Below are 12,755 nucleotides of genomic sequence, written 5' to 3' on the forward strand. Positions count from 1 at the left end.
TCTTCCACTTTCTTTCAAAGAATTAATTTCAAGCAGTATCTGTCTCTGAATACTTCAGTGTCCCAAACAGGATTATGCAACAATTTAATTCTATTTAACTAACTAGACTTTGAGGAGTCTTCCTTACTGAGACTTTCTGACAATCAATCAACCAATATTGATTGAGCACCAACCATATATTGGGCTCTGTGTAAGGAGCTGGGGTTGAAATGATGCACAAGTCTCTTTGCCTTACAAGAGCTAGCTTAGATGCTAGCTAAAAAGATACACGATAAAATTATAAATGAATAAGCAAAAAAAACCTTTCAGATGTTCCTAAAATGACTAGTGAGTATACGTGAGGATTTCTTTGTATTTAAGCTGCTGTCCTTCAAGGAAAATTTGTAAAGACATGAAATATAATCATAATTCCTTCTGGTGATATAATCCTCAAAACAAATAATGCGCAAGAGCTGCCTAGCTGCACTGTCCGTTATAGTTACCACTAGCCATGTGCCTGTTAAAATTAAATTAATAAATTACATTAAAATACCACATTCACACTAGCCACACTGCAAGTGCTCAGAAGCCACATGTGTCTAATGACTACCATTTCGGAGAGCATAAATATGAACATGTTTCTCAGGCAGAAAGTTGTGTTGGATAGCACTCACACATCTAGATAGCATGCAGCTGATGATGCTCTTTCATCAATGGCAAGAATAGCAGCTAACCATTGTGTGTCAGTCACTTCACACATCTTTAACCCGTTGATTTCTCACAAAGCCCTATAAGATAGTTACTGGTACTTGACCTATCTTATAGATACAGAAACCCAGGCACCTAGTTTTATTGTTCAGTATTTGTCAGCCAGTGATAAGAAATGCTAAGAATTGAATCCAGACAGTCTGGAGTCAGAACCTACCCTCTTACCAAAAGATGGTGATATCTGGTATAGGTAAGGGGAAGTGAAGAGGGTAAAGAAGAGATTTTAGCAGGACAGGAAGCGTCTCCACACAAAAAAGAAATGGCCAGATTTGTCAATGTCGTTGCCACGTATGACCTTTTCAGATCTATCAGATTCACCCAAGACAGGTCTCAGTGGCTAAAGGTTTAGATGGAGCCTGGCAGGCAGAAACATGGAATGCTAGCACTGAAAAGAACTTTAAAGCCATCTAATGAAATATTTCACAGATGAAGAAACTGAGACATGCAGTTTACCTGACCTGTCGGGGATAACAGAGTGAGATCTCAAGTTTCCTGCCTGTGTGTGTTTACACATTGTCCCCTTGGCACCAAGAGCTTAAAATTTCCCTGATATATTATTTGTTATTTGTTTAGAAATGTGCTAATCTTAGGAAGAGGTTTTGTTCTCCCCAGAACGTTGGACTTGCCAATGTGTATCGACCTTTTAATCCATCCGCTTTTCCTTTTGTCTAGCCTGTCATTTTATCCAACCATTTTTTTTTTTTTACTTTTCTCCTTCATTATTACAACAGGGATCCAAAACCTGAGACTATTCTTCAAAAAAAAAAAAAAGTATAAAAATTCATAGCAGCAGTCTGAGTCCTTACGCCGTTAGGAATTTGGAAAACATGTCATAGGTTCCACTATCACTTTAAGTGAGTATCTACACATTTTGTTGTGCATCGTTTCTGGGAGTTTCAGCATCAGGCACCAGCTCCCCACCCTTTACGTACTCAACACTGCCAGCCACCGGGATGCACGCAAAGAAAGCTCTATTGAAGAATGAGTTTTCCTTCAGCTTTTAGTTTCTGTTCCCCTACGGAGAAGTCATGGGCACCCAGAACATAAAGCAGGCTGAGTAGCGCTGACACCCCCAGGATTGCAGCGGGCTGGGACGCGGCAAATCTTCTCGCCTTCTTCCCCACCACGCAGGACTTCCAACTTGAGCCCGCACCCAGCTTCATCAATCGCAAGGCCCCAAGTCGTAGAGCGAGTCCAGTCCTGGGGAGTCTGGCTCAGGCTTTGCCGGCGCCGCGGAGAAGCTGGCGGGCGGCAGGCTGGGCTCCAGCGGACACAGCCAGGAGGCTCGGGGCGCGCCCGCCGCGCTCCTGGAGTCCGAGGCAGGCGCACCGCGGGAGGCAGGCGCGCTCCCACGCTCCGCAGCCGCCCCTGCCCTCGGGTTTCTCTCGCCCCGGGCTTCCGCGGAAGAACCAACAGCCGGTCTCCACCTCCCGCGCTGGGCGCGCATCTCCCTCCAATCCTTGCTTACATAACGCGGGCGGGCGCGCTCCCGCCGCCGCTTACCCCCCAGCGGAGTTGGGCTGCGCCCTCCACGCCTCCGTGGCGAGCGCTCTGCGCGCCCGTGCGCCCCACGCTAGGAGGTGACCCTTCTTGGCCACCCAGCAGCGGCAGCCTGGCGGTCTCTCCGCCGGCGTGAGTTAACTGAGATTGGAGACCGGAGAGCCTCACTGTGCCCAACTCCCTCCCTCTGCTCCCACCTCCTCCCACTTCTCGCTTCCTCTCCCTCCGCCACCTCCCCCCACCCCCCTTGCCTGTGTGTGCTCGGCACAGAAGAGGGGACCCGGAGAGCAGTCTAGGCTCGGCGCGCGGCGGAGCTGCGGCTGCTCCTGCTGCTGGGGGGAGCGGCGCGGGGGCCGCCTTGCGCCTCCCCGGACTTCCCAAGTGGGGGCAGAGCAGCCGCTCGCGGAGCCGCCAGTTAGAAGGCACAGGGAAAGAGGGACCGCCAAACTCCTCCTCAGCGTCTCCTCTCCACCCCCTTTTGGCTCCTGCCCTTGGAGAAAGTGGAGTGTGGCTCTTGGTTATCATTATTTCCTCGGACTGCTTCGTGGTGCACGGATTCAGCCGCTTCCCAGTGGGGTTTTCCGCTGTTGGCGCGTCTCTCCGTGTGGTTCCGCCCGGCACACCTCTGTCGACGATGAGGAAAGGTCTCCCGGCGACGGCGGCCCGCTGCGGACTGGGACTGGGATACGTGCTGCAAATGCTCGTGCTACCTGCCCTGGCCCTGCTCAGTGCCAGCGGTACCGGCTCGGCCGCTCAAGGTAAGAGGGTCCGCCAAGCTCCGCGGCCACCTCCCTTCGCTTCTTCCTTCCCTCCTCCTTCCTCTCCTCCTCCCCAGTTCCCTTGGCTTCCTTCATTCGCCTCCTTGCTCTCAACTGGAAATCAGTTTACATTCCACTTTCCCAACTAGTCAAGAAGCTTTGGTTATTATTTTTAATCCATCTTCCAAGATGGGCACGGATGGACCAGGGACGCGCAGGGTGTGGACACGCATCCGTCTCTGGGCATGTGGGCGCCCTGCGTCTCGTTCGCACTTTCCGCTCCACATTCACACGTTGTTGCATATTGTACACACGGAGGTTTGGAGAGACTTGGTGCGGGTGGCTGTGTGGCATGCCATAGGTGCCCCCCGATGCGCGGGGGCTCCCCGCGCTGAGCCACGTCTGAGGTTGCGGGATCTTCAGGGAGTCTCTGAGCACGCTCGACGCGCAAGGGCGCTCAGCTAAGGAGATGTGTCCATTACCGCCGAGGACCCCCCCAGCGCCGGTGCCACTCTGCTGCTGCGTGGGGCGCTGTGGACACGCGCGGCGCACCCGGACCCGCCACCCAGCCTGCGGCAGGCCCCGGGCTGTGCACGCCTCCACACTCTTACCCTTTCCGCGTCTCCCTCCCAGTAAGCCAGGGAGAAACTTAAAACCCCAGAGCTCTGGGGAAGCGGACTGGTTGTTCCAACCAAATACGAAACTCCCCCCGGGGAAACGGGCCAGTTTGTAACTCTGACATTTTAATTTAACGCGTCTGAGCTTTAAAATAAGTGACCGGGGCCTTGGGCGAAGCAGGGGTGGGCAGAAGAGCGGTCAGGAGTTGAGGGTGGGTGAAGAAGGAGGGGAGGCACGGGGCTGATTGCCAAGCTCCCTTCTTGTCGCCCGAGTTTGAAGTGGTGGCGGCAGCTTCAAGCCTTCCGAGCCCAGGAAGCTGAGTGGAAGGGAGACGGAGAGGAAGGAGCCAACGGTGCCCGCTCTGGGGGCCTTTCCGGGTCACCTGGGCTCCCAACCTTCTGGCCCAGCCGAGCGCCCACCTCGGTGTTCTCGCCCAGTTCAGGGCGGCTCAGGGAGGCAGCTGTGTTTCCGTGGGGGTGCGGGTGGAGGAAGCGTTTGCAGCCTTCGGAGGTAATGCAGGGATCCCAGGCTCTCGGTTGCACTGCTTTCCAAATTTGGAGAGCAGAGGAGGTGCGCGTTCGCCTCCACTCCCCCGGCGTCGCTCTGTTGCTCGGACGCTCCGGAGGTTCCCGACCGCATTCCCTCCGGTCCGCGACGGCACTGGGGGAGAGGGCGTTGGAGGTGGAGGGCGGCGCGGAGTCTTAGCGAGTGTGGTCCGAACGAGGGAGGGGTGAGTGAGTAGCAAGGCTTTGTGAGTTAGCGATTGCTACTCCGGGAGTAAATTTCGCCGTCGCCCAGCTAAGTAGCCACGCTCGTAAATCCTGCCTTCCCATCTTACCAGATGCCTCCCATCCCCGAGGTTCTGTCCTGGTTTCCTGTGCATGCTTCCGGAGCCCATCTGTCTGTCCCTTTTACAAAGGAATCTTCTGGAGAATCCTAGGAACTTGTCGATTTTTTGAAATTGATAAGAAGTTCTCTGGGTAGCAGCCAAGGATGTTTAGAGAGGAGTGTTTGGAAGTTTAAGGGAACAACCTGATGAATAGTCGTGGAATCAACAGCGTGACTCCCCGTGGGATTCAGCTACTGTTATTGGGCGCACAAAGGACCCAGCCACCGGGTGGGGTTCAAGGGGGCGGTGGGGGAGGACCCGGCGATGGGAGAACTGTTTGGGAAAAGGACAAGTTAAAGTCCCCCAAGATGCCAAACAGGAGATGTAGGATTCTTGCCTGGAGAGCTTACTACAGCCAAATTAAAAAGAATGGGTGGGGGGCAAAAAAATCAATAAAGATAATCACACAGGAGACTGTAAGTGGATTAATATTGAAAGAATTGAGAAGAGATTAAAAGAAAAAGATGCTCAAGACTGCCTGAGCGAGCATGTGCCCCTTGCACTTTTCTTACAGACCAGGCAAACCAAAGACTGGGGATTGAACCTGCTCCTCTAATCTTAAGTGGGGGAAACATGTATCCTCTTGGGTATGTGCATTTCAGTGGTGTTCTTCTCCATTTAGTTTGTTTAGTTATTTCAGTGCCTGGTGAATCTTTTTATCTTTGAATCTTGTTTTGAAAGACACCATAGGACCACTTTTATTTTTGTTATCCTTCAGGTTTCAGGACTCCAGCTCTTCCTGTCTGCTAGGTATTAAAAATGTAGAAAGCACCAAGCTCGATCAGCTGCTGTCCCCACCATTCTAATCCACTTCTCCAGCCTGTTTACCACTGAACTACTACTACTACACTGTCTTCTCAGAATCCCATTTTTATGTTGGTCTGGCAGTCAGACCTGCTTTTCCTTCTGATTTCTTCTTTCGCTTCTGTCTTTGGACTAGAACACCAGGGCAATAAAAGATGCTGTTGCTCCCTCAAGGTCTGGCTTTCATGTGTTGAACACTTAAAGATGGAGATGTGCTATTTTTATGAATGGAAGTACATATGCAATTAAAATGAGAAAGTTAATTTCAGTACTTGACAACGTGGATGAGATTTATTCTGTTGTTAGAAAAGTACTAGAAAAATTAGAAGTTTTAGAAAATATGTATGTCTTCAGAGATCACCAAAAAAACAACAGATGTTTAAGATTAAAAAAAAAAGCCTAATAGGTATTATTTGCAAATGTCCCGTGTTTTGTAACTGTGGTTTGCATAAAGACAGAAGACATTTTATTCAGGTCATTGGGGGATTCTCCAGGCTTTAGGCCACAACTTCTCCTTTCTGGCTGTGCCTTAATTGTTTCATTCAGGATTGCCAGAAACTCCTAGCTCCAGGGAATTTGTGTCCTTTCTGACTTCCAAGAACGAAAGGCTTTACTAGGAAAATGTGTGTGTGTGTGTGTGTGTGTGTGTGTGTGTGTTTGATCAGTGTACCTCAGAGTTAGTGCCCTCCTGTTATAGAAATGCATTTATTTCTGGATTACAACAGCATTGGTATTCTGCTTATCTGGCACCAACTAGTGTTATGAGTGTTAACATCATCAAACTCAGAGCAGAAAATGAGTGAAGACTCTAATCATATTAGGAATGTTTGCTGTTGCCGTCAGTTAATTTATAATGTTTTTTTAAAGCAAATACTATACTTCTTCCTACAAAAGCTTAGAAATTGCTTTCATGCATTTATGGATATTGGCTTTGGGGAGATAGACAACTGGCATGAAGGATAACTGAATTTCATTACAGTTATACCGTGTATTTTCTCCATGTAAAGGAGCAGAGTAAATTCAGAAAATCACGTTTGGAATTTTCAAAAAGGAAGAGTAGGCTAGTTTACTTTTGTTTAGAAAAAAATAATGCCACCTATTCTAGTATAGGGAATGCTTAAAATGCTTCAGAGGACAAACTTTTCAAGCGTTTGCAAAGAATGAACATCTATTAGTTTGCTAACATGCATTGATTCCTTCGCCTTCTGTATTCTGGATGCTGGGGATTCGGGGTTTAGCAAGACAATTCCTAGAATATCTCCCATTTTAGTCTGGGAGCCCCACGTCCTGATCAAAATTCATACTGAGGCAAACCCCCTAAAAACATAAAGGAGGCGTGAGCTCTGTGGAGGCAAACCTTCCTAGCTTATTTAAAATGTTTGTTGAGACTTAAAAATAACTGTTTTCTAATGTATGCTACCTTCTCCAATTAGTACCAACAGCCCGAGTGTGCTCGATTAGGCCTTAACTGCATTTAGCACTTTTCTGATTTAGGTCATGGCTTTGCTGGAGCAGCAGAGGGAGTCACTCTCAGAAGAAACATTAAAATTACAGGCTGCAACCACTTCAGGAAGATAATGGGGAAGATAGTGGGGGTGGGGATTGAGCCAGAGCCCTTGCCTTGCAATTTTAATCTGCATTTTTTTTTTGTAGTTTGACTTCTGAATTTTTGTGGCACTTAAAAACAAACCTGTCACATTTACCCACAAATTAGAAACCTATTTATTAGCTCATTTGGAGAGTGCATGATCCTCGAAGTAAAATTCTTAACGGTATTGTGCACATATTATGCCCCAGACTGCTATTTGTTAGGGAAACAAGACTCGAAAGTTACAGTTTCAGCCTTCAAGGAAGACAGAGTTATGAGCATATAATTATAACTCACTGTCTGAAAAGTAACAGTGAGCATAGGTATAGTACTTTTTGGTATCAAGTATCAAAGACTGTAAACATAAGTCAGGCTAGAGCTCTAGGGACGGTGGTAGTGGATTTTCCAAAATTTCTACCCGGAAAAACTTAAGGATAGCAATTTGTTTGAAGTGGGATGTTCTTATGCAAAGTTTGCCTTGCAGTTGTCTTACTGATATTAAATCATACTTAGATTTAATGTACATGGGGTCTGGCTTTGGGGAGGCACAAGCCAAGGGCTGTTAGTGGGACGTGCGCATTCTGCCAGTTAGCTTAGTGTTTATCAATGACTCCTAATCCTGCTTCTCCCACCTCCTAGTTGTGTGGGCACGGGTGAGTTATTTATCTTCATCTGTGGCTCAGTTTCCACAGATGCAAAGTGAAGATGATATATGCTCCAAGTCCTATTACGATTGAATGAGTCAATACAAGTGACCTGTTTAGGGCTGTGCCTGGTCCACGGAAAGTAAACATTATTCTTTGGCTTCTAACTCTGTAGACCACTGGCAAAGAAATCTAGAAGTTAAAGAAACTCAAGGCCAATAATTCTGAACTCAGAGTGGGGATTGCTGCAGACGCTGCTTCCCCAAAAGCAACAAATGAAGCTGTGTGAGGACTTGTTCCAAAATAGATCGCTGCAAACTCCTGGACGGTGATGTGCACAGTTCCTTGAACAGTCCGGGGGAAACTCTCTCCCTTCATAACCCCATTTCTTCCTTTCTGCTTTCGCTGGGAAAATTAACCTAATGCCAGTTCTAAAAATGCCATGTTGAGTCACTGCCGGTTAAGTCCTGGCTGCAAGCTCTACCCTTGAGTTTCTATCTTTGCAATGAAAATGGAAAGATAACTTTTCATAAATCCATAAACACTTTTGTGGAGAAAAAAATCATGCCAAGCCCCAAGTTTTCAGATAAGGGTTTAGGGAAAATCAACCCTTTATGCAAATGCCAATAGTTTTTCTTTAAAAATAAATGGGTGAAGAGAAGATAATTGAATGTATGTTAAAACAACACAGACATATAGAAAAATACCTAGAACATATAGAACACATGGAAATATATAGAAAAATAGGTTGACTTGAAGGCAAAGCATGTTTACCAGGACTTTTCATATGTTTGAATTATATTAGCGTGGAAAGTGTAGTATTTTTTAGTATCATAATTTAGAACAACATGGATAATCTAGATAACATATTTTAAAATGTTCATGTTTAATTACTGCTTATTATTTAATGATTATTACTATTTTTTTCATGTCTAGTGGAAATGTTGTTTTCTGACAAACTTTTATGGTAACACTAGAGATTTGTGGGGAATTTTGTGTTACTTAGAGATAAAACAAATCTTTCTCCTATAGTATTTTCATGTTGCTTTTAATTTCTGATTGCCTGTTCTATACTTATAGATCCCCAGATTTCTTACTTGTTTTCTTTGTTATCCTAACTTCTTAAAGTTATGTATGGACTTTTCTTTGATTTCGTATTTTATTTGGATTTGATATTGCTTATGTATTTGTAGAAGAGACCTAGATGAAACTGAGACCTCAGATATTGTCCCAGTATTGCATAGTTCAAGGATATTTGCACTAGAACAGAAACTCACAGAAATTCAGGGCTATTTTTATGTGACTTTTTAAAAAGTAGAGTGAGTTTTTCTTGAATAATGTTAAACTATTACTCTTCCCTTTTTTTGGCCTTAAAAGTAAAGCCAATATTTGAATAATTCATATTTTTATTATTTTAAATATTTTCCAACCCCACATATATGGAGATTGTAATAAAAACATTTTTGGTAATAATTTTATGAGCTAACAAGATCAGAGATAGTAAACTTTTTTCTACCTCTCTACCTGATTAGAGCCCTCAGAAGAATTTTTGCCTTTTCATGAAAACCTGATAAATAGATTACATTGACAATATTTTGATTCTTTATAAACAAAATGTTAGAAAACATTGTGCCATAATTTCAGATTTTTACAAGGAGGTTTTGTTTGAAGGTGTAATGCGGTTTCTCATTTTGATCATTGCTGCTGCCACAAAATTTGCTACCTTCGGATTATATAACAAAGTTTTGAAATATACAGAATGTATCCAGATTGTAGAGGTACTTAAAACATATCTAATCTTCTACACAGAGTTCACAGTGTTAAAGTTATGGTAATGTTAATTAAATTGAAGTTATAATTTAGGAAGTGAACTATAGCTTTGTTAGTGCCTAATATGCAGCTATTTGCCCTTAATGTCAGTATACCTTTCATTAGCAGTGAGCAGAAGTGCTTTATGTGGCAAAAGTGAAGTCTAACATCTGAAAACTGCAGTGTTTAGAGAATGCCCTCTTTTAATTACGTGATAAACCATATCTCCTTGCAGTGTGGTAGGGGAATGTGAGAGTGAGGGGGGCCAGGAGAGACGTCATTACTTTGGTGCGCTCCCATTCTAAATAGAGTTCTCTCATTCTAAATATGAAGGTTCAAAATAATCATGTTAACAGATGATATTGATGAATCAGATTTAACTCCAGAGTCACCAGTCCTATTTATTTTAAAATGCTGTGAAGATAGGAGTGTTACCTTCATTAATCATTGTCATTTGGATCCTGTGGCTAGTTTCATTTCTCAGCAATTATGAAAGCCATAAAAATGCCTCATGTAGATAAACGTGTATTATCTTCTTTTCTGAGGTTGTTAAACAACAGAAACTCTCTCAGCATATTTAACAAGTTTATTGATGAATGCTAACATTTCTCAGTTTTAGTCAGTGTCTTAATTGATTATTTAATCATGAACTGCCTGAATGCAACTATATATATTTTTTCTGTTCAGAAGAAAAACCTTGTGGATGAGCATTCCTTTCCAATAAAAAACAGATTAGCGCTGACATGTTAAAATACATCTGCAGCCCAGTTATAAGGGCAAATATGTCCATGAATGGAAATGCAGGTGTTTTCAAAATTCAAGAAAATTAGTGCATATAGTAATATAAAAGAGTAGTATAGAAGTATGTCATTTGAATAGAGATGTAATGATTTAAATTAATTCATAATGTATATTCTCTTAGACCATACAAGTTTAGTGCAATATGATACGGTATGTGGTACAAGAATATCCACTTATCACTATAGACATAGTGAATTATATTCATGTATAAAATTAAAGCTAAAGGGAGCAGTTTTGGACAGTTCTAATCGCTGAATTACAAGTGTATTACTTGTAATGAAACTGAGTATTTTAAATCATTCTCTCCTATCTTTCTGGGATTTCAGGAACCTAAAAAAACTCCTTTCTAAGCCTAGATCAAAGCGTACTCTTTAACAAATGGTATCCTGTAACTTTTGCAAGAACTAGAAACCCTAGTCAGCAACAAAAGCACTGCTATCTTGTTCTGCGTGATTTTCAGAGTCCTGTATCATATCTGATCCAAACCAAGTAAATAAACCAAATTACTACCACAACAAAAACTTTATGATTGGGAAGATACAGTAAATAATGGTCATTTCACTTTGAGCATTATGTCTGTGTGAAATATGTTGACATTTTAATTTAGCTTTAGATAAAGGGAAAATGATATCTTCTGTCTTCCCCTGAATAAAGAGTTTGCCAGTTACACACATCGTAGCCACCCAGTGGAAGTGCTCAAGTTTAGCAAGCAGCAATCTTGAAGTCATTCTAAATAAAACAGTAATTATGCCTGTCGTTTTCTTTAGCAACTTTCCTTCTTCCTTCTGGATCTCCATAAGATGATGACAGGATATAAACTTTAAAATGTATTAGAGATCAATTTTGAGGACTGAAAGAGCCTAAGACATTTCCCTCCCAGACTACCATAACCATCACCACAGAGCTTGCAGCTTGGTGGAGAACAGAAGCCCGTTTCAGTAACTGCTCTCAGAAGCTGAGGGAAAACAGGCATATTCAAATGATTTATCATTTTTGCTATCTGGAATAGAGACCTCAGATCAGTATTTCATCATAATATTATTCAACAATCCCTCTGACTTGCAACTTTTATCTAAATTATGTCTTGGTCTCCACCAATTTCAGTTGACATAGCAGAAGAACTTTTACAGAGTACCTAAAAGGTGTGTTCTTGAAAAAAATATGTTTGGGTTTCCTCTGGACCCATTTCAGCAGGATGTACTTGTTTGAGAATCTAGACTTAATTATTGGTATATTGGTATACATGGTGTCTGACTGTATATTCTGCTGACAATAAGGTACATAATTAGTCCTTTAGTGGTCATTGTAAAATGTACTCTCATTTCCTGAACCATTCTGTTAAATATTATTATTAATAAGAATACCAACATTTTATTTTCAATCTCATGTAAATAAGCATTTTTAGGATTAGGTAGGCTTTCTTTTTTTTTTTTTTTAATTTTTTTTTTAATGTTTTATTTATTTCTAGGAGAGAGAGAGAGACAGTGTGAGCAGGGGAGGGTCAGAGAGAGGGAGTCACAGACTGAAACAGGCTCCAGGCTCTGAGCTGGCAGTCAGCACAGAGCCTGACGCGGGGCCCAAACCCAGAACCACGAGATCATGACCTAAGCGAAAGTCGGACGCTTAACCAACTAAGCCACCCAGGCGCCACTTAGGTAGGCTTTCTTAAGGACAGCTCGTTTACAGAAGAATTTGCTTAATTGAAATTTTGTCTTTAATATCATGATAGTACTTTTATAAAAGTATTGCCAATAGCTCTCTTTACATATTGGTGAAAATAGATATTTATTTTTGTTTAGATTTACATTCACATGCATACATTTATGCAGACATAGAAGGACCACAGTGAAGAAAGTTATAGTTTACTTACTATAACAGAACTCGAAAAATAAAGAGGATGACTAGGAAAAGTTTTAGCAGTAGATACGTTTTCCCGGTAGAGGTGGGGGTAATCAGTTTATTGGATTTATTAGAAATGATGATAACATGAAAGATACACCTCCTTTTTAATTGAATTAAATAACTATAAAATTATTTCCTAGGAGGGTATTTCCAGGAAGACTCTTAATGCAATGAAGAGTTACAAAGAATAGGAAGATATAGTTCAGTAATTCCCCGTGAGCATATATATTCTGGCACAAATTGTGTGTGTGTGTGTGTGTGTGTGTGCGCGCCTATGTGTGTGTGTGTAAAACTATTTTTGTTTTTTGAGAGTTTTTCTGAGTAGCCTTGTCAATATCTTTAGAAAGCAAACAGAACCTATCAAGAAGTGAAACCAAAACTTATTTTACTTTTAAAACAAATTCATAAAGTTAGACATTGAATAGGGGATCAGATTTAATCACTGCTTTCTAACTGAAAAATTATATTCTACTTATCTGCAACAAGTTCCTTTCTCTCTGCCAGCTGCTAACTCATTTGCATAGTGTCCAGTAGAGATGGCTCTGTCTCATTTGTGCAGTGGCTTATGCGTAGAAACAAGGTTTCTCCTGTCTTCCCCACTTCCAGTGGCTTATTTCAACATGTTGAGAAATTATCCTTATATCCTACTTAGCAGACTATAATTTGTTGACCAAAGGAGAACAATAATTTCTAAG

The 12,755-nt window shown here is 42.7% G+C and overlaps 1 protein-coding gene across 3 annotated transcripts in view; it reads left to right on the forward strand.

Annotated features, from left to right (window-relative positions):
* Positions 1-2,706: 2,706 nt before the first annotated feature.
* The window catches only part of UNC5C (unc-5 netrin receptor C), a 360,161-nt gene continuing 350,112 nt past the window's right edge, over positions 2,707-12,755 (forward strand). For all 3 annotated transcript variants that reach the window (XM_039241298.1, XM_039241299.1, XM_039241300.1), the window contains exon 1: positions 2,707-3,005. In XM_039241298.1, the coding sequence (XP_039097229.1) occupies positions 2,882-3,005 (124 nt within the window). In that variant the 5' untranslated portion in view covers positions 2,707-2,881. The remainder of the gene's footprint in view (positions 3,006-12,755) is intronic.

This window comes from Hyaena hyaena, unplaced genomic scaffold (assembly GCF_003009895.1).
Source record: "Hyaena hyaena isolate Hyena2069 unplaced genomic scaffold, ASM300989v1 scaffold_191, whole genome shotgun sequence".
Taxonomy (NCBI): domain Eukaryota; kingdom Metazoa; phylum Chordata; class Mammalia; order Carnivora; family Hyaenidae; genus Hyaena; species Hyaena hyaena.